At 36.4% G+C, this 23054-nt stretch overlaps 1 protein-coding gene across 2 annotated transcripts in view; it reads left to right on the top strand.

Annotated features, from left to right (window-relative positions):
- Smurf (SMAD specific E3 ubiquitin protein ligase) overlaps nucleotides 1-23054 on the top strand; it is a 157186-nt gene that overhangs the window by 128072 nt on the left and 6060 nt on the right. The window contains exons 4-10 of one of the 2 annotated variants that reach the window (XM_067118333.1): nucleotides 5888-6021; nucleotides 13928-14088; nucleotides 14485-14585; nucleotides 18600-18788; nucleotides 19402-19574; nucleotides 20885-21134; nucleotides 22254-23037. In XM_067118333.1, coding sequence (XP_066974434.1) covers nucleotides 5888-6021; nucleotides 13928-14088; nucleotides 14485-14585; nucleotides 18600-18788; nucleotides 19402-19574; nucleotides 20885-21134; nucleotides 22254-23037 — 1792 coding nt within the window. Of the gene's footprint in view, nucleotides 1-5887; nucleotides 6022-13927; nucleotides 14089-14484; nucleotides 14586-18026; nucleotides 18789-19401; nucleotides 19575-20884; nucleotides 21135-22253; nucleotides 23038-23054 lie in introns of both variants that reach the window. The other variant, XM_067118332.1, reaches the window with a different exon arrangement.

The raw sequence follows: 23054 nt of genomic DNA, 5'->3' as shown, positions 1-23054 counted from the left end.
AGAGAGAGGAGGAGGGAATGAAATAAGAACGTAAACCGACAAAGAGTGGAAGAGAGATTGGCATAATAACAGAGGGAGAGAGAGGAGAGACATGGATATCAAATAAACCGAAAGAGATGATGAAATAAGAACAGAGGGAGAGAGAGAGGGAGAGGGAGAGACTCTCTCTCACGGACATTTAAACGCTCGCATCCCGGCAATCTCGTTTCCAGTGACTCATCAAGAGCGCTATTAAGAATTATTATTGAAAATTCAAGATGTCGTTGATCCGTTGATTTTTATGGAACAGTTCGACTTTATTTTATGTCTATCGTGTGTGTGTGTATGTATGTATGTATATATATATATATATATATATATATATATATATATATATATATATATATATATATATATATATATATATATATATATATATATAATATATCGCATATCCTCTTTCACTTTACTTTCGTTTCTGTTTCGCGTCGATCATATCAAAGGCACAGTCTTTTATATCCGTCCTTTGCCCGTTTATTTATCTATATGAATATCTTATTTTTTACAGTCATTTGTGTTTATACAATGTATGTGTGTGTGTGTGTGTTCACGAGGCAGGGGTAAGTGAAGCAAAGACATCAAGATCTTTTGCCTTTACTCCAAGGCCTTTTTAACCAAACTACGTATAGTAAAAAAAAATAAAAATTACAAAGGCGACTCAGTTTAACAAACAACAGCCAAGATTAAAATGGCATATAACCATCTTACTGTGTACATATGCCATAACATTTAGATATGCTCTTGAATATTTTAACTGAAGTAGGCCTATGTCTGTCTTAACGTGTTTTACAATTCCCTGTTCTTTTTAAAACAGTCCTAACGTTTATTTTTTATCTTTTCAGGTAAGTGTCCGAGCTGGTCAGCCAACACAGGCTGCTTCTGTCTGTAAAGTATATTGCGTTGTTTTCCTTTTTGACAGCATAGATTATTTTCTGGTCACGTTACCATGAGAAAATACCCTGATGTTAGGGCGGGGGCACACAGACTGGTAGAGATTTTGATTATTTACTTATTTATTTATTTTTTTGTTTGTTTATTTATTTATATGCTTATTTTTCTATTTGTTTATTTATTTTAATATTTTCTTTCGTTTATTTCTCGACCTTGCTTGTCAACAGTAAGGAAAACATCCATAACTTCAGTAAATTGTGTGTTAATACAATTTATCGTCTTGGTCTCGGTCGTTGAGAGAGAGAGAGAGAGAGAGAAGGAATTTATTGGGCATTTGCCAAACGCATAAAAACATCAACTATCTAATCTATACGAGAATAAACTTAAGAATCTAACAAAAAATTCGAGAGAGAGAGAGAGAGAGAGAGAGAGAGAGAGAGAGAGAGAGAGAGAGAGAGAGAGAGCAATCCAGTAATTGTCAAGACATGATCCTAGAAAAGCATTTGTACCTTTCTTTTTTACTTTGTCTTTTGTATCTATCAATAATGTACTCGCAGAAAGGTTTCGATATTCAAGGGTTCCCCTGAAGAACAATACTCTAAGTAGTCATTTGTAAAGTACACGCATTTTGACCAGGTTTAATTAAATTTTCTTTAAACCGTAGGACTAGCTTTGGTGGCATTTGTTTGACTCAGAGGCTAATCATGATTGTGTCGTGTCAATTAAGGGGTTGCTCTCTCTCTCTCTCTCTCTCTCTCTCTCTCTCTCTCTCTCTCTCTCTCTCTCTCTCTCTCTCTCGAATTTTTAGTTAGATTCATAAGTTTATTCTCGTATAGATTAAATAGCTGAAGTTTTTATGCGTTTGACAAATGCCTAGTAAACTCACTCACTCTCTCTCTCTCTCTTTTCTGGGCTTGGACATGAAATCTTACAATTAATCCACTTGTGAGTTTGAATCGATAGTATGGCTCTCTCTCTCTCTCTCTCTCTCTCTCAGTCAGTGCATGATAAACGTGACAGGGTCACGTGCTGGGGGTAATACTTGATAGGATTTGGTATTGCCAAGTTGCATATTTTTACAATGTGTTTTCTTCATAGCTGTATAATTCTTTGTAGCTTGTTTTTATTACCTTTATTGCAACCCAAAGTCATTTATTTTTAACTTGATTTTTAATAATTTATTAATGTAATTTTCTTACCGTTTTAGCTATATATTTATTAATATAGTTTTTTTTTTTCTTTTCCAATAACTGATCTCCTCTTTCTGTGTTTTCCATTACCATTACCTTCCGTTACTTATTTCGAATGAACACCATATTCTTTGGAAGCATGAATTTCAGGTCAGTGGCCCGTCTGGTGGGCTTGTTCCATATGAATAGAGTTCATATGCTGAATAATAATAATAGTTATTGTTTTCATCGTACTCTATCAGAATAGTTCCGCACCCAAGTGCACGCAATTTAATTTTGTTATTTTTAATTCATTTTCGATCTCAAAGTGAACACACGCATTATTTTCATGATTGCGAACCATGCAGTCAAAATGGAACCGCGACCATTACATTTAAATAAAATAATATCGAGTTATATAACACTACATTACATTGAAACAAATTACATTTGATGCTTGGCAAAATCATAATCCTGAACTGAACTTCAGACGAAAAGCTTGATGAAATGCGGCCCTGAAAGTCACTGGGGCTGAAATTCGGAGTTTTTAAAGTTATTATTATTATTATTATTATTATTATTATTATTATTATTATTATTATTTTATTTATTTTTTTTTTTTACATAGTACTTGCTTCTTTGTAGAGCGTTTGAACTTTCCGTCCCCACTTTAAACAATTCTGACATCATATTGATCAATTTGATAGTCATACAACTGGATCAGACCTGATGCTGTAATTGTGGGCTGTAGATTTAAATGGCACTCGAGAGAAATTAATACAATTGTCATCATGTTTTAGGAGGATGAATTAAAGATTATCATAATAGTTGGAAAAGGGAGTTTATTATATCATTAGTGAAAAAATTGTTACAAAAAACTTTATTTACAATGGACCTCCTGTCAACAATGATAATGATGTACTAACGATCAACAGTGATGTCTCACGAATTATTTTGATAATGTACCAATTAACAATAATGATGTCTCACGTATCATTTTGATAGTGTACAAACTATCCATAATGACGACTCAGGAATATTTTGAGAATTTTTTTGATAATAATGTACCAGCTATCAATAATGATGTCTCACGAATTATTTTGATAATGTACCAACTGTCAATAATGATGTCTCACGAATTATTTCGATAATGTACCAACTATGAATAATAATGTCTCACGAGTTATTTTCATAATGTACCAACTATCCATAATGATATCTCACGAATTATTTTGATAATGTACCAACTATTAATAATGGTGTCTCACGAATTTTGATAATGTACCATCTATCAATAATGATGTCTCACGAATTATTTTGATAATGTACCAGCTCTCAATAATGATGTCTCACGAATTTTAATAATGCACCAACTATCAATAATAATGTCTCGCGAATTATTTTGGTTAAGTACCAACTATCAATAATGATGTCTCATGAATTATTTTGATAATGTACCAGCTCTCAATAATGATGTCTCACGAATTTTAATAATGCACCAACTATCAGTAATAATGTCTCGCGAATTATTTTGGTTAAGTACCAACTATCAATAATGATGTCTCATGAATTATTTTGATAATGTACCAACTATCAATAATGACGACGCAAGAATTATTTTGATGACGTACTATCAATAATGATGTCTCTCAAATTATTTTGATAATGTACAAACTATCCATAATGATGTGTCTCGAATTATTTTGAAAAAATGTACCAGCTATCAATGATGATGTCTCATGAATTATTTTGATAATGTACCAGCTATCAATAATGATGTCTCACGAATTATTTTTATAATTTACCAACTATCAATAATGATGTCTCATGGATTATTTCGATAATGTACCAACTATCAATAATGATGTCTCACGAATTATTTTGATGATGTACCAACTATCAATAATGATATCTCATGAATTATTTTGATAATGTACCAACTATCAATAATGATGTCTCACGAATTATTTTGATAATGTACCAGCTATCAATAATGATGTCTCACGAATTATTTTGATAATGTACCAACTATCAATAATGATGTCTCACAAATTATTTTGATAATGTACCAGCTGTCAATAATGGTGTCTCACGAATCATTTTGATAATGTACCAACTATCATAATGATGTCTCACGCATCATGTTGATATTGTACGACTATCCATAATGACGACCCAGTTATTTTGATGATGTACTAACTATCAGTAATGATGTCTCTCGAATTATTTTTATGATAATGCACCAACTATCAGTAATGATGTCTCAGGTATCACTTTGATAATATACAAACTATCCATAATGACGACTCAAGAATTATTCTGATGGTGCACTAACTTTCATTAGTGATGGCTCACGAATTTTTTGAGTAATGTTCTATCAGTAATGGTGACACAAATTATTTTGACAATGTACTAACTGTCAATTATGATGAAAAGAATTATTTGTATAATGTACTATCAATAGTGATGAGACACGAATTATTATTTTCTTATGACCTGCCTGCATTAACTAAGAGGCTTACGGGATTGTCATTCAGACGCGGAAGATTGTTTGGGAAATGATATCAAGTCTATAATTGGCGTGTCCTCTCCTGTCCTAGATACTCTCGAAGAACTTTATGGAATTCATTTCTTTGTGGCATTGACGTGGGAACCGTTCTCTCTCTCTCTCTCTCTCTCTCTCTCTCTCTCTCTCTCTCTGGTTGCATAACTTATCATCCACAATACTTGGGACATCGAGAAGTGGTGGAACGAGTATGGATCTTATGGGCAACCTCTCAACCCCACCCCTCCCCTCCCTCCTCCCATCTCCCCCCTCCCTCCTCCACCCCTCCCTCCCTCCCGCCTCTCCCCTCCCCTCCCCTTCCGCCTCCCCCCCTCCCCCCTCCTCCTCCCCCCTCCCCCCCCTCCCCTCCCGCCTCCCCCCCTCCCCCTCCCCCCCCCTCCTCCTCCCTCCCCTCCCCTCCCCCCCCCTCCCCTATACACAACTTTTTCCCTGGAGTGGCTGTAGATGGTTTAAGTAGATACCACCAGGTGGGATAGTGGAGAGAGAGAGAGAGAGAGAGAGAGAGAGAGAGAGAGAGAGAGAGAGAGAGAGAGAGAGAGAGAGAGAGAGAGAGAGAGAGAGAGAGGAGGGAGGATGCTGGTCGTTGCAGGGTAGTGGTTTTGAGAGGTGTGGGAGTAGTCTTGCTTTGTGCTGGGGGCAGGTGAAATCTTGGAGCTCCAAGGGTGAAATGGTTAACGGGACTCAGGAGAGAGGGAGGTTAGTAATATGGTTTCTTGCGTATGCAATTCAAACTGCAATACTGGACTTTTCTTTTAGCAAATTGGGGTTCATGTTAACTTTGCAGTTTACAAAAGAACATTGTCTGCAAGATATTGTTTCGTAAATGGAGAATTTATTTTATTCCTCAAGTTTATTTAAATTGTGACCTTGAAATAACTTAGCGCCGTTGTTACGATTCAGCTTAAAGATGAGCGTGTCTTTAGATTGCATTTGTTTTTATTTTACTCTATATGTGGACTGGTTAGACAGCGTAAGATCATCTGGTATGTTCAATTAGGAAAATAGTTTATGCTTAGCGTAACCGTTTTAAAAGTGCAAAGTAGGTCAAGCATGTGTTCTCTCTCTCTCTCTCTCTCTCTCTCTCTCTCTCTCTCTCTCTCTCTCACACACACACACACACACACACACACACACACACACACACACACACACAGTAGAAGAAGCCATACAATGAAGTTATATCAAACAGGATGATAATGACAACATTCTGCCTAACTTGCAGGTATGTCGGGAAAGGCGACGGGATCCACATATCCGTGTGGAACCGCAGAAAGATCCACAAGAAGGCTGGTAGTGGATTCCTGGGCTGTGTCCGAATCGTTGCATCTGCCATCCACAGGTTAAAGGACACAGGGTGTAAGTATACTGCGTTTTTCGTGAGACTGACGTCTGAGACACTTGTGTATTGAGGTGTGTGTAGTTGTGTATAATAGTCCGGCTGCCGAGGGACTAAACCTGGTTTTAACGTCTTAAGTTAATTTTTTTGCTGATTCTGCTTGCTTAGATCATCAGTTTCAGGAAATAAGTAAACTGCTTTTTTTTTTTATTAAAGTAAAGCGTTCTTTTTATGTTTTTTTTGTGAAGCATATTGTTTTTAGGAAAATATCTTTTACGTTACCTTCCTTAAACAAGATATTGTAAACTTACGTATTTTATAATGACTCAGATGTAAGTCTATTCACAGTAACACAAAGTTTTGAACGTTTCATTTTATAAACTTACATGAATTTATAGTTCATCCTCCTCATCATCTGACACATTGTTGTGGTCATTACAACATGTAAATTGATGACATGAACAAAAGATTGTGCATGATAATTTGCTACGGTTACATCTGCATTTTGAAGTTTTGCAGGGGTTTCCACTTTTGCAGGTGTACTTGATCTACTTCAGAATCCTCTCTGGCGCAATTTTTATAATTTTGGGTAGAGTTTTTGGTAGCAGTGACTTTATCTTGTCTTTTATCCAACCAAAGTTAGAGGCGTCTTGTTTTGGTGAATGAAACTGAAGTGCATTCTTCCAGATGTACGTCTGCAGGTGAGCACGCTTCACATTCTCAACAAATGCCTCTGTAGTCGGGGATAGTGTGGCTGATGGAGGTGTATTTGTTGCTCCACTCCGGCCAACCTTTTCATCCACATTTATACTCTAGCTTCTGAGATGGGTTTAGCTTTCTGCTGTCCATAACATGCTCCAGTGAACTTTGTGGCCTGTTCTAATACATCTGCCCATTCAGCTTCAACATTTCCAATAAGCTCAAGAGATAAAGCTCTACATTTCAAAACATTTAACATTTTTATTTTCCCTATTCCATAACATGCAGCAGTTGTATCACTACCTGTCAATGCATGACCTGCTAGGATTGTGGGAGTAATTTGGTGGTGTCTCTGCACAGTTGCTTTAATGTCAATAACAGTTCTTCCATTGGTGATTCCATTACCACTGATGTCTGTAGTCCTTGCTGAAGATAGTGATATAGTAAAATGACATAACGTCATCACTAAGGACAGCTACTGGCTGCAGTATGCAGAGTCTGCTGCACAGTCATGTTATCTGCTTCCTCGTGGCTGGTTGAAAGGTCAGCTCTTCTTCTGCAACCACCCATCCCAGTTTCTACAGGTGTTTGTTCTTGTCCAGTGATAAGTTTGTTTTGAGATTGATGAATATTAGTATCTTGAAGGAGACTTTCGCAAATTATTTCAATCAGTTGCTTCTTACTCTGCATTACAGTTATAGTTAGAGCAAGATTTTGTGAAGGCAAAGGAGATGTGGGACTCAACTGAAAAACTCTGATGCCTTCTTTTCTTCTTGAGATCCTTGTAGAATCCTTGGTGCTAAAATCAAAATATCAAGAACTAAGTAGACATCCCCTGATTTCAGTTTCACATGACATATCTTCTTCAATATCTATGTCTCTTGAGCTTGCTTGAAGTCCTATAACTCTATAGTAAATTAAGTTTGTATCCTAAACATGACAACGATCCACACTGATAGATTTTTTTGTGACAGCCATAGTTTCTATTTTCATTGGTATGATGTCTTAGAATCCTTGAAGTAGTTTCCTCTCAAATTCTTCCAATTGTCTGGTACCAATTTCAACTGTTTTGTCAACATTTACTGATGGTGGTGCATTGCCTCCATTTACTGTATTAATTAATCCCTCTGGATGTTGTTCAGGGTTTAGATTGAGTTTTTGTCTTAATCCATCTCTGTCAGCTTTATCAGCAGTGATTCTTGCTGTGGCCTCCTCTTTGCGAACTGTATGCATGTTAGGTGAGGGTTCATATTCTCTCATATTTGATATGAGAGAATATGAACCCTCCACTGTCTTGCCACATAAATGCAAGCTAAGTGCCCAGGTTTTCAGCATTTCAGGTCTCAGCGTATTTCCAATTATTCTACCTTTAGTGTATTTTCAATTACTCCACCTTCACCATGGCCAAACCTCATGAAGGTAGTTTCAATAAACATATCACTCCATATACCATTCCAAACACCTTGTTTGTGCCTCATGGCAAGTGAACCTTTCATGAAGTGTGTAAGGACATCTTCAGGTAAGGATGACATGTTTCTCAGGTAATATAGTCCATACCTTGCATAATTTACAAGCCTGGAAGCAAAGAAGTACGGTAACATAAGTTCAACGGCGTACAGATGAAGAAGCCACACACCTTCTCGTTCAGCCTTTGCAAATAACATCATTATCAGTACTGGTTTAATCACTGTCAGCCCACACCTAAGCAGTGCGACTTCTTGTTGCCAGGTCTTCTAACACAGTCAAAAGGTCATCATGAGAACTTACATCTTTTTGGTTGACAGTAGCTCTCAGCAGCTCTTCAGTTAGTAAACATAGAGCTCTCATATTCTCATATTCAGTGGGAACTTCTTTCCACTTAACATTTTTCCAACAACTCCAAACACAGCTTCCAAAATTTCTGCTAGACCAGATCCTGCCATCAGTGTTCCAACAGCACCAATAAAGCTCATTAGTGTATGCATTTCCCCTAATCTGGGAATAAGATTTGAAAAGAGATTTAAATATGCACACTTTATTTGAAAAGTGACTTTGTAAAGTTGCTGGTCAGCTGTGAAAAGAGTGAATTTCTGTCCTGTCTCCTGACTTATTTTTTGTGCTTTAGTCATTGCAGTCGTGATTGTTTCTGGGTGTGCAGGTTTCATATCAGAAGTGGGAGGTAAACAGCTTTAGTGTTGGGATGGAGAGGCTCGCCTTGCTCACGACACTAACGGGTATTATATCCATTAAACTCAGGACACTCTTCATCCATTGTGACGTCTTTCAAGAGGGATATAACACATCTCTTTGCTTTTTGGTTAGCTGCAGCTGTATGTGAAAGCAGTTTTAGTGATGGAACCTTTGTTTTTTAGAAAATTAGGTGGAATAGCAGGTTTACTTGGGCCTCTGTACCTGATTACTTCAAACTCATAATCAATTTCCTTTGTCATCGTTGTCTTATGTAGGCATGGTATAACTTGCTCAACATGGTGACATTCATTATTTGGTTGTGTAATGAGCATTGCCAAAGAATGTGTTGATATCTTGCCATTTTGAGATGCTATATCAACACCAAAGTTGTTTACTACACACTGGACTAAACCATCTGTAGCTTGGAAATTGATGCCAGTTCACTATTTCTAGCAGCAGATGTAGCTGCAGATCTCTTAAAACACAACAACTTGTCATAAGTGCACGTTACACCAAGTGCATTCATTGTCATGACTGCGTTTTCTGAGTCCCGTAAAAAGACAGCAAATCCAGTCTGAGAAGGTGTTGCATGGTTTGTTAATGCTGATGTAATGATATTGCCTATTAGAAGTACAAGTAGAGAATTGTTCAGTTTTGGGAACAGCGTACCAAGAAGCTCAAGGATAGTGTTGCACATATCTGGAGGCTTTGTCGCAGTCTAAGGATGTGCTGTAGATTCCTCTTTCAAGATCAAGTTGTTTGGTGTCATGACAAATTTGGGTCTTCACCATGGTTAAAGCCCCATATCTGTGCCATCATCTTGTGGGTCTGAAATAATATGTAGTGCTTTCTCAGCCTCACAGTGAAAGGCGATTATTGTGGTTATCCCTGGTGAAGATAAACACAATAGATTTTTATCAAAATGCTCAGAAAGTGTACTTACAAGCATTCTTCAAGAGAGCACGCAGCCACCATTTTCTAAACAAAAGTTGTACAAATCATGTGAATTCCAAGTATGTGTCTTCTCAGCTTGTAGAACCTTGATAATGCCTTCCAAACCTTCATCAGGCATAGCATTATCACCTTGTGCAAATTGTGTTGCTTTTATTGCTGCAATTTTGGATCTTGATGTAAAATATGTGCAGCAGTCTACATGGTAGCAAGCATCGACCACATGTAATTAGCGTACTGCCCCTCCCACTCTAACCATAACTTCACATGCCAATGTATCATTTCGTTCTTAACATGTTTCTAAAATTTCTTCTTTTAGTGGTGGTTTGCCTTCTTTTCTCGTCACTTGTCTGCAGACATACGCAAGTCTCCAGTGCGATGGATTTTTTGGATATTTTTCAACCTTTCATTCGGCACCACAGAACATGCAGTTGTGTAGGAAGTTAAGTCTGGTCACTTCTGAATGTCTTTTTCTTGGTGATTCAATTGCTGTGTTAACCATTTCCTCTGAATGCTGGTGTTTCAACTCCTTTTTAAGTTCCTTTGGGTGAAGATATTTTTCAGCACATCTCTTGTGAGCTTTGAGTACAAGTTTCTTATTTTCATCATACTCTTTTGATAATGTTTTCAATGCGTTTTGCTTTGACATTTATCAAGCTTTTGGTTTTGTCACTACAGTTATACTTCCACTGAAAATAGCACTTGTCTTTCATGAGCCGTGAATTATGGTAAAGAAAATTTCTGTGAAAGCTCTTAGTGCCTCAATGGTTCATGGCTGCACTGTCCACACACACTTTTTGCTTCAGTTAAGACCTATAAAGGAGAACAGCAATTAGAAATATGGCAGATATAAGGACAATTATAGTGATAATTTTCTTCACAAAATTCTTCATCATTTTTATAATTTGTGCCATAACTCAAATTTCTCAATGTTGAGAGCTGTCCATTAAAATTAGATGTTTAATATAAGGTCTGAGCAAGATAAACTCGGGGGAAAAAAACTTAAGACATCAAAACAAGGTTCATCCTTAAAAGAGCATTCGGCTTCCAGACTATAAGGCATTGATAGTAGTATGATGTGTACTCTGCTCAAGTATTATGTAGTATAAATTATTCATTGTATTTTAAGTATTTTATCTCTTTTCCAAATCTAGCATTTTATGATAATTGGTTAAGTTGTCAGATACACCAGTACTGTTTAGTGTCAGATACACCAGTACTGTTTAGTGTCAGATACACCAGGACTGTTTGGTGTCAGATACACCAGTACTGTTTAGTGTCATATAAACCAGTACTGTTTAGTATCAAATATACCAGTACTGTTCAAGTAGTACACCAGTACTACTAAGTATCAGATACACCAGTACTATTTAGCATCAGATACACCAGTACTATTTAGTATCAGATACACCAGGAGTGTTCAGTGTCAGAAACACCAGTACTATTTAGTGTCAGATACACCTATGCTTTTTAGTGTCAGGTACGATTTAGTGGCAGATACACCAGTACAATTTAGTGGCAGATACACCAGAACTGTTTAGTGACAGATATACTGGTACTATTTAGTGTTAGATACACTAATACTATGTAGTGCCAGATACACTGTTAGTGTCAAATACACCAGTAGTGTCAGATACACCAGTACTGTTTAATATCAGATACACCAGTACTATTTAGTGTCAGATACACCAGTACTATTTAGTGTCAGGTACACCAGTACTGTTTAGTGTCAGAAACACCAGTACTATTTAGTGTCAGACATCAGTACTGTTTAGTGTCAGTTACAACAGTACTGTTTAGTGTTAGTTACGCCAGTACTTTTTAGTGTCAGATACACCAGCATTGTTTTGTGTCAATTACACCAGTACTAATTAGTGTCAGATATGCCAGTACTGTATAATATTAGATACACCAATGCTATGTAATGGCAGATAAACCAGTACTGTACCAGATGAACCCGTACTATTTAGTGTTAGAGGCACCAGTACTGTTTAGTGTCAGTTACACCAGTATTTTTTAGTGTCAGGAACACCAGTACTATTTAGCATCAGATACACCAGGGCTGTTTAGCATCAGGTACACCAGTAGGCTACTGTATAGTGCCTGATACACCAGTACTGTTTAGTGCCAGATACACCAGTACTGCTTAGTGCCACATACACCAGTACTGTTTATTGTTAGATACAATAGTACTATATGGTGTCAGATACACCAATTTTGTATAGTGTCAGACACACACAGACCACTTAGTGTCAGATACACCAGTACTATATAGTGTCAGATACACCAGTACTGTTTAGTGTCAGATACACTGGTACTATTTAGTGTCACATTCGCCAGTACTGTTTAGTGTGAGATACACCAGTATTGTTTAGTGCCAGATTTGCCAGTACTGTTTAGTGTCAGATACACCAGTACTATTTAGTGGCAGATATACTGGTACTGTTTAGTGTCAGGTACACCTGTACTGTTTAGTGTCAGATACACCAGTACTCTTTTGTGCCAGATTCGCCAATACTGTTTAGTGTCAGATACACCAGTACTATTTAGTGGCAAATATACTGGTACTGTTTAGTGTAAGGTACACCAGTACTGTTTAATGTCAGATACACCAGTACTGTTTAATGTCAGAAACACCAATACTGTTTAGTGTCAGGTGCACCAGTACTGTTTAATGTCAGATACACCAGTACCATTTAGTGTCAGAAAGGCTACACCAGTACTATTTAGTGTCAGAATTGCCAGTTCTGTTCAGTGGCAGATAAACCAGCAGTACAGTTTAGTGGCTTTATTTTCAAGTATGAATGTAACCGGTGGCATGAAGTCTAATCTTTGAGAAACTGATTTTAACATTTGCCATGTGGAATGTGTGTCGAGGAAAAGAGATCAAAAGTACAAGTTATTTATCAGAAGTGTGTCCTCGAGAGGTTTATCATTTTTATTTTATCAAAGGTTTGGTAATTACATAGCTCATGAGGACAATGGTATTTATCACTTTCGTTTTGGAGTTTTATCAGATAAGGAAATCATATGAGGAAAGGGGTGGATGGCAGAGAGAGAGAGAGAGAGAGAATGGATTATGAACATCAGATTCATCAGTTATTAAAAGATATAAAGATAACACTTATCTGAACACACTGAAGCACATATGTTCATTAGACAATAGTAAAGCGTCGAGAGAAAAATAAGTGGAATAACGGAATAAAACGGCTGCCCTGTTTGTGAAGTATTTGTGTTAGTTGTGATTTTGTTTGGTGTTTATCATGAAAGAAAATTACTTTGAAAGATTTTCACCTTTAAGAAATATTTTCTTAGAAGTTAAGGAAACATTTTTTGCAAGCTAATGTAAGAAAAAATGTTGTGACCTATCATAAGAAAACATTTTACTTCTGACTTATTAAAAGAAAACATTTCCTTGTAACTTATGAAAAGAAAACATTTTCTTGTAACTTATCAAAAGAAAACGTTGTCATGTCACTTATCAAAAGAACTTAGGGAAAGAAAACATTTTCTTGTGAGTTATCGAAAGAACACATTTTCTTGTGACTCACTGATAGGAAACATTTTCTTGTGGCTAAACATGAGGAATAACATTCTTACCATTTTACTTAGAAAAACTTCCTACCACCCAACTAAAAAAAAAAAAAAAAACTTTCCTCGTGATATAATACCAGGAAACTTTTTCTGATGGCTTGAAATAAGAAAAAATTTATATGTGACCTAAATTAAGAAAAATTTTCAAGTGACCTAACATAAGTAAAAATTTTCATGTGACCTGACATAGGACAGCATTTTCACTTGACCTAACATAAAACCTTGCCATGTGACCTAAAATAAGAAAGCATTTTCATGTGGCCTAACATAAGAAAACATTTTGTGACCTAACAAAATATTTTTATGTGATCTAACATATAATATTTTTATGTGACCTAACATAAAACATTTTCAAGTGACTTAACATCAGAAAACATTTTCAAAAAACATTTTCAAGTTACTTAATATAAGAAAACATTTTCACATGATGTAAAGTACGAAAACATTGTCACATGACCTAACATACCAAAACATTTTCATGTGACCTAATGTCTGAAAACTCTTTCTCAACAGATCAATGCTTGGACCTCACACGTGCTGGGAATGAGGACTGCGAACCAGTTCGAGGTCAGATCGTTGTGTCCCTCATGTCCAGGGATGGACGAGGCACTGGCTCTCACAATGCTGTTGTCGACACTCTAGGAAATCTTTCCTCGCCTGACGATCTGCCTGAGGTAATGGAGAGCAGATTCTTTCATGCTGTTATTTGTTGGACGGGTGGGGTGGCCATTTTAATCATTACAAGGCACTGTTAGGAGATTGTTCATATATTAGGGCAAGCTTCTTAAATTTTTTTTTGTGTAAACTCTGTCGAAAGTTTAATTGCCGTCTTGTGTCGAGAAGTAAAACAGCAAAGGGTCTAATTGGCTCAAGTTTTATGATAACTGAATATTTGAGGTAGGTAGTAATATATTTTGAAATTGCAGGTGACTTATCTTTTGTAATGTATTATCTTCAGGGTAACGTTTTTACATATTTTTCAGTGAATTTACCCAGTCATGTCATTGTGGGACAAATATGTATTATATATGGTGCTCTATTCTTAATGGAAACTGGATGTACTTTTCTAGGGATGGGAAGAGAGAAGAACTCAGAATGGCAGGTTGTATTACGTCAACCATCATGACAGAACCACAACATGGGAGCGTCCTACCGTACCAGCGCACGTTATGTATGTACAATTGTATTCATTACAGTTTCTAATTTTCTGTCTTTTGATTTTGGCAGTTCTTAGAGATTTTGTTTGTGCTTCAAGTCAATATTTTTCATTTGCAATTTCATTTTGAATGAAAAGAATGTCAGCAGATTACAAGTAGTACAGCATAAGTTCTGCATTGGAGATGCTGTTTTGCATTTGTATCACAAGGGAGAAAATTCTTTAAATTATTTCCTGCATGTGGATTCATTTTGCTGATTTTGTTTTAGAGATTTCAAAATCTGTAAATTGGGTGTAAATGTGTAATCTTCTTTGCCTAATAAAAGAGAGAAGTTGGTTTGGCAAGGAAGGAAAATTATGCTTACTTCATAAAGGAGGACTTAGGAGAAGAATAAAGAGAGCTATTTTTGCCTTTCAAGTTAGTGAATTGCTATCAAAGCTTATTGCTTTATGTACAACTACATATTTTATAGCCCTTTTTGATAGCTTTTAAATGTAGTTTGTTGGTAGACATACGCTGTTGCAGAAATCTACTTTAGGGGGGGGTCTCTCTCTCTCTCTCTCTCTCTCTCTCTCTCTCTCTCTCTCTCTCTCTCTCTCTCTCTCTCTCTCTCTCTCTCTCTCTCTCTCTCTCTCTCTCTCTCTCTCTCTGGAACACCTGAAATATTCAAAGGAAATTTTTATTGATGTGAAGAAATCCATGACAAGTTTTTCAGTACCGCTTTTTAAGGGGGTGACCAAAGAGTACTGAATAAAGTAACCAGAATTATTTTGATGAATAAGATATGTTTGCATATTCATTTAGCAATCAACAGTTAGGAATTATTACAGCTTTGCCTATCACAGAACTGTTTTCAGTTTTATGGTCTCTCAGACGTTTTTGTTTTCTTGCAATTAATTTTTCTCTTACAAGGAGATAAGGTTGTTTTAAGTAACTTTTTGTGTGTTAAACTTTGTTTGACATTTTCATGACCAACATAATTGAATTTTGTATAGTATTATTTTGACATGGCCATGAGGCAGTACTGAAATAGTGGATGTAATAGAGTAACTGCATGTCAGTCCCAATTATTTCTTATCACCTCAGTACCACATCCATTTATATACTCCCTCCACAAAAATTAAGTTTTATGTTTGCTGTTAACCGGCAGTTGCTTCAATGTAGTAGTAGCACTGCTTTTAGAGGGAGAAAACTAACACATTCATACTCTCTCTGATGTATATTTTGCTGTTGTATCTGGCTACAGTGACTCATTTTTTTAAGATATGAATTGTAGTACTGCCATTTTGGTATTGCAGTATACAGTACTTGTTGTTGTTGTTCTCACTGCAGTATTTTTTTTCAATTTCCTTAAATTGCTTTCTTCAGTTTCTTGAAGTTATGGGTGGCAAAAGATTTTAGAGGTTTTTATAGTTACAGTGGCTTGTATTAAAAGTACTCAGGTGCAGATTTACAGATATTCATGATGCAGATGCATTATTTATTTCCCCCTTGTTATAAACTGTACAACACCCAGAGTAGAGAATGTTTTGTTCAATTTCAACAAAAGAGTAACCAACTATTACTGACATCAACTTGGCTTGCACCCAGTACTCATAATCAATGAGGGCACATAGCATTATGGGTTTTGAGATGGTATAGATAATTATGGACAATATACAACGTAAGGATTTGTGATCTCATAAGTATATATGGATGACATATCTGTGATGCAAGAAGTGAAAAAGCCCGTACAGAAAAATGACAAGTTTGAAATGCTGTACGCACGTTACGCTAGTGTATCCAATAATAAATGAGATGCAAACACTGTAACATGAAGAAAATAAAATTAGACAATAAAGATGAGGAAATCAAAGGGGAAAGAATTAAATTATTAGCAAGTTGAAATAATATGTGAAGGAATATGAGATGCACTTTGAAGCTGAATAAAAAAAAAGATGCCACATTAGATGAGAGAGAGAGAGAGAGAGAGAGAGAGAGAGAGAGAAAGAGAGAGAGAGAGAGAGAGAGAGAGAGAGAGAGAGAGAGAGAGAGAGAGAGAGAGAGAGAGAGAGAGAATGTGTTTGTGTCAGGCAAATTACAAAAAGCAAAAAAAGGAATCCATCTTGATTGATTTCAAAAGTGAGCACCTCTAGCAATGAATTACTGGATTATTCACGAGAACAAGTACCTGAATGCTTTTACAGTTTTATAGTATGTATGGTCACTTTCGTCTAGTAACAAATAGAGTAGCCTATAGTAGATCGGGGTAGGTCAGGATAATGGAATAGAACAAAAGCAAGGAAAGTCTTGGAGAAGTAACTATATGCCCTTCACCCAATTATATACTGCTGTATTATATTCAATCAATAAAGTAAATATAATGTATTAAATATTTTTACATTTCTTAGGAAAGTCCTAATACTTCATTGTTCAGTTTTGGAAATGAATCACTGTGGGTTGCACAGCTGAGCATTTCAGGTTGATGTTTTCATGCCCTTCTGGGGTTTCCTATGTATTTCATGTAGTATATGGATGCAAAACAGTATGGGCAATTTTCCTTGCTTATCCTTTTAAATTAAAAAGATTTTGTAGGAAGCTGATATTTAACATGGTGTGGATAGAATTTTACTACCTGTATTAATTTAATTTCTTCCAGTTGTCACTGAGTATATATAGCATCATTTATTGTCATGTGATTGCAGTATAGCAGATTGTACATGTCACCACATGTACTCTACCTTTCTATACACAGCAATAGATAGTAGCATCATTGAAGGAAAATTTTAGAGTGGCGTTCAAGTCTGTCCCTTATTAGCATGTGCTGTATTTTGTTTCAGAATTCTCCTCCCTTAACTAGGGAAAGTTACCTAAGGATTTACCTAAATACAAAGTTTTGTTATTTGCATTAACTTGTACCTCATCTCTTTGCAAAAGTTTATCTTCCTTGCTTGCACCCTTACACTGTCTTTTGTGTTTGTTTTTGTTCTTATGCAAAGTTGGTACATGGACAGACAATTAAAAAAAAAAGTCTTGAATACTGTAATAGAGAAAGACAGCAGCTGGGTTTAGTTTGTGGTTTTTGTCCTTGACTGGATTAGCTCTGGATAGAATGAATGTCTTTTGGTACTGTATTATAAGTTTGCTTTCAAGTGAGGAGGGCAAGATCATTTGTACACTTTAGAAGCATTTTTTACTCTTTAGAAGCATGAAGTCGGTTTTTACTCTTCTTTTTCCACTGGAGTTCCTCTTTAGCTTGAATTTTTCAAACGTAATGTAAGATTGTGGATATAATGATACAGTTTTTGCTAGTTTTCAAGGAAGTCAGGATATACCATAAGTTTGGCATTTCACCCCTGTGATATATATATATACACATAGAGCAGCTTCTGGCCACAACTTCGAAACGCAGAGAAAATGTTCAGTCTTGGTAAAGAAAGGCAGAAGTGATTAGTATTCCGATTGGCTTGTTACAGAGTGGATCGCAGGCGACGTGACAAGACGTACGTGTGTCCATGTGCCATCTATATCTTCCTCTCGTCTGTCTTCTCCTGTGTTGCTCCCAAGGCCTGCAACTCTCCTTCCTGTTCCTCTGCTTCTCCCTCCTCTTCCCCTGCTTCTCCCAGGTGTAGCAGAAGTCTTCCTAGTCAGGCATGCCCTTCTTCCACTTCTTCCTCCACTTCTGCATCACCTAGGTTTATTAGAACTTCTAGTCAGGCTCATCGTGCAGCCATCACCACCACCACATCCACCTCTTCGTCCTCACCCTTTGTTCCACCCCCTAACCAGACCATTGGGCTTGGGGAAGAGGAATGTCCCCCTTATGATTCCTCTTGCCCTCCTCTACCACCCTCTGTGCCGTCTGCTCCACCTTGTAGCATTTTAGATAGTGATGATGATGATGAGGATGATGAACATTCTCGTCATTCTCTGGCTCCTCTTCATCACTATGGCTACGATTCCCTGTGCACTGTTCCTTCTTCACCCTGCTCTTCTTCATGGTGCCCCCATCCAGCACCCACCTCACGACACAGTGCCACGTGTTGCAGGCCGGGTGACAGCAGCAGTGTGGTGGCTTCTCCAAGCAGACTCTCCACCTCGTCCATTACTATTAGCACATCAAATTCAAGCACAACTGCCACTATGTCGTCCTCGACTGTCGGGGTTGGAAATATCGTCCTGAGTAATCCAAACACTAGTTCATCAGATGTTCTGCCTGAAGGAACGCCTGTGAGAAGGTAATTACATTCTGTATTTTAGCAGTGATAGAGTTTTGTAAGGGAATTTTGTATTGTAATTTTAGTATTTTTCAGATACTTAGAGCTTACTTTCAAAGTTTACATAGGAGTTGAGTCTTTTAACATATGTGAGGTTTGCAGAGGCAAGTAGGAGTGGAAGTATAAGAGATATTTAAATACCAAGTGCACATAGAGTATGTACACACCTGTTACTAATATAATTGTGGAATTAATGAGTGGACTCATTTGGGGCTTTATTTAATTCATCTAGTGTCCTATTTTATCATGTGGTCATTGTCTTCTTGTGTGTGGATTATTATTGGTTTTCTTACTAGTTTTTTTATTGTGGAAGTGTAAAGTCTCAGCCATGTACTTTATTTTTTTTATATTCAGAATACTGTTTTTTATTTGTTTATTATTAGTAATTGTAAAATGTTATATTTTGAGTATTTAATGATTTACAGCTGTTTTTCTTGTGGAATATTTTGTTGGTCAGGCAGAGCCATGATGTTCATATATCTATTTCAACTTCCATATATCTATTTCAACTTATATTTTAGTAACCTCAGAAAACAAGAGTTTATAATCAGTAATGTTTTGATTTTTTTTGAAGGGACCCTAGAGAACACAGAAGAAGTAGAGCAGATAGCATAGAACGCCAGAGTCAGAGGGATTCTGCAGAGTCAAGACGCAATCCTGATTCTGTCAGAAGGCGGTCAGCTCGTCACCGTCACTACCTTTCACGCAATCAGCTCCACCAACCTCCAGATTTGCCAGAGGGTTTTGGTAATGTCACCATAACATTATTTTTCATCCCAAACATTTTCTTCCTTTATAGCAACACATACAGTACAGAATAAATGCAACAGGTGAACCTCTGTACTAGTATGTCATAAAGAAATTTTGGTTTTTTGGTGTTTAGTCATAGAGAAAGGTCATAGTATCTACACATTCAGCTAAACATTTTCTTCCTTTATAGCAACACATACAGTACAGAATAAATGCAACAGGTGAACCTCTGTACTAGTATGTCATAAAGAAATTTTGGTTTTTTGGTGTTTAGTCATAGAGAAAGGTCATAGTATCTACACATTCAGCTAAAGGTAAATATGAAGAAATTAAAAATTATATGGCAGATATGTGATATGCAGTATTGTAAACCACTGTAAGGTTTATAAGGCTCTGTGCAATTAAAATATTACAAACAAGCAGCATATGCCAGTGTTTCTGGAGTCAGTATTTTAATGCTTAGTGAGGCTTCAAAAGTAAACTTAGCATGAAGAAAGATAACTGCTCTCATGATGTCTCAGTCAAGTCAGAATCACGAGAACTTTAAAAAAAAACTACTTTAAACACCCATCAAGCTAATTAGATTTGAATGTACAAAGTGAAGGAAAGGTTTTGATATAGAATTTGAATTTTGGTTGAAGAGTTATTGGAGTGATACTTGAAAATGTTCATGATAAACTATAATTTTCATGTGCCTAAGTAGTATTAATAACACACAGAGTTTGATTTACAAGAACCTGAAAAATCATTTGCAATTTGAACCATAAATTTTCATTTTAATTTGAAATGTAGAAGATAGATTGTGGAAATTTATTATTCTAGTTTTCTAGCAGAGTTCTTGATGAATTGTTGTTGATTTTTTAATTGAGTCTGTTACTTTTTGGTGCAAAAAACAATAGCATGAAAATGTTTATTGGCCAAAAGTCAGAATGCCCGACAAACCTTTTTGGCCATACAAAGAAGACCATAGTTACTCAGCACCAGACTTGCTCTTTTGCCAACTATGAGGCACTTTGTTAATTTTAGTCGTTCCTATCCGCAGTTCTAGAAATAAGAACTTTTAGGAACTTTGTAATAAGATTTGGAAGTTATTTGCAACATTATGTAATGATTCATATTCAGTCTAAAATGTTTCTTATTAAAATTATAATAAGAAATACATTGCAGTATGTTGTAAAATTAGATGGATATGTATTTTATTGTTAAAGCAATAAGTTGTATTTTAATTAAAGTAAATGAGGCATTTAATACATTTTGTTCTTGGAACTACACCACAAATTTCTAGTAATTTAACCCTCTATTTTCAGAAATGCGAACAACACAACAAGGCCAGGTTTATTACTACAATGTTAACCTGGGTACTTCTACGTGGCATGACCCCAGAGTGCCAAGAGATTTAGGCCATATTAATATAGATGAACTAGCTCCTCTTCCCCCTGGTTGGGAACTTAGGCATACTGCTAGTGGACGGCCTTACTTCTTGGACCACTGCAATCGCACCACACAGTTCACCGACCCTAGACTTTCAAACAGTCACATACTCAGCAATATTTTAAGGTAATTGAATTATATTGGGCTGTTAAAATATTTTTTTTTTATGTTGGTAACTGTTTCTCCAGTTTTGTTTTCCCGAATAATTTTTTTTAATTTAAAGTAATCAGCTGTACCATAGTTCATGTATAGTTTGTAATCCAGGATTACAAACTCTACATGAAGAGATTTATGATGCCTGAAATATTTTAAAAGAATGGAAAGTAGTGAATCCTGTTGTTGTAGATGAGCCGATCTCTGAAGTCGTAGACATTTTTGTTTCCGTGGGGACACACTGAACTCTGATACAGGGATTGACAGGACATTAAAAAAAATAAAAGTAGCTGCAGCCAAGATGGAATGGAAAGAGAATGGTAGACTAGTGGAATATGAAAATATCTCAGTAGAAAAATTAAAGATGGACAATACATAAATAAGGCCTATGCCATTCTATGTATCAGTAACAATGGGTGCTGACAGAGAAAACATAAAATTTTGTAGAAGAGGGGAATGAGGAAGGGCTGTAGAGTTGTAATGTGCTGTGGCTGGAAAAGTGACCAAGATCTTAAAGATGGGGTGGGAAAAGAAGAGGAACAGTAAGTCAGAAAAGTAGGAGATATGAAGTATGAGGATAGAGACCCCAAGGAAGGAAAAGGAAATTATGGGTAAAGGAGAAAGAAAAAACCTAGACTTGATGGAAGTTCAGGCTGAAAGTGCACCTTGAAAGCTAGTTTTATATTTATTCCGATGGAGGAAAAAGGTGATATGGAAGCATTTATGCTGTTTTCCAATAATTTTTTTGAACTGGCAGAAGCTGAAGTCATAAATTTTTCCATCACACCAAAAATTCTGTGGTAAACTTAAAATTGTAGAAGTTTTCCACTAGTTCTGACTTTTCCATGGTATCAGTTTATATAACAATGGTTTGTATTAGCTTTATTTTTAAAATAGTTTATCTTCAACATAAGGTATTGGAGACAGTATGCGTTTGTCCAGTTACAGAACAAATGTTTGGTATGATTTTATATTTTTTATAAATTAATCTTGATTTTCTGATAAAAGGAAAAGATTTTTGTTTACATACTCGTTTAGCATTTTGTACTTCAGATTACAGTATAATGTACTATTTTATTTTTTCCCATACAGGTCACGTAATGAGAGCAATAGATCAAGTGTTATTGAAAATAGCAATAATAGTGAGTGCAGAACTGGAAACAGTGAAACTAGTAGTAGTATTCCCAATAACAGAAGTAATAGTAGTAGGAGAAATAGTGCTTCACGTAGCAGAGGACCATCACCTGAAGCTAACTCAAATGCAGAAACTGTCAGTAGCAGTAGTCCTCCTCCAAATAATGAAGAGCCTAATAATTCGGTCAATAGCACACCTGCCAGTCCAACTGTTGTTCCTACTAGCATTAGTAATAGTGTGAGCAGTGAAGGGAGTGGTGTTAATAGTAGTGTAAATAGTACTGTTAATAGTAGTAACAATCCTGTGGTGCTTCAGAATAACACCACCAACCTACAAATCAGCAGTAATAATAATACCAATGCTCCTAAAGACCCGACTGTGATAGACGTTGAAAGTGAATGTCTCCCAAAATACAAGCGCGATTTAGTGGCCAAAATGAAAGTGCTGCGTGCAGAATTGCAGTGCTTACAACCCCAGAGTGGGCATTGTCGTTTAGATATTCCACGTGGGGAAATATTTGAGGAGTCTTATCGCCAGATTATGAAGATGAGACCCAAAGACCTTAGGAAAAGACTTATGGTTAAATTTAAGGGAGAAGAAGGTCTAGATTATGGAGGTGTTGCTCGTGAATGGTTATACCTCCTGTCACACGAAATGCTCAATCCTTATTACGGACTTTTCCAGTATTCTCGAGATGACATCTACACTTTACAAATCAATCCAGACTCAAGTATTAATCCAGTAAGTATGCTGCTACT

The sequence above is a fragment of the Macrobrachium rosenbergii genome, chromosome 16 (assembly GCF_040412425.1).
Source record: "Macrobrachium rosenbergii isolate ZJJX-2024 chromosome 16, ASM4041242v1, whole genome shotgun sequence".
NCBI lineage: Eukaryota > Metazoa > Arthropoda > Malacostraca > Decapoda > Palaemonidae > Macrobrachium > Macrobrachium rosenbergii.
Note: the sequence above shows the minus strand (reverse complement) of the source record. Positions and strands in the feature narration are given on the sequence as shown.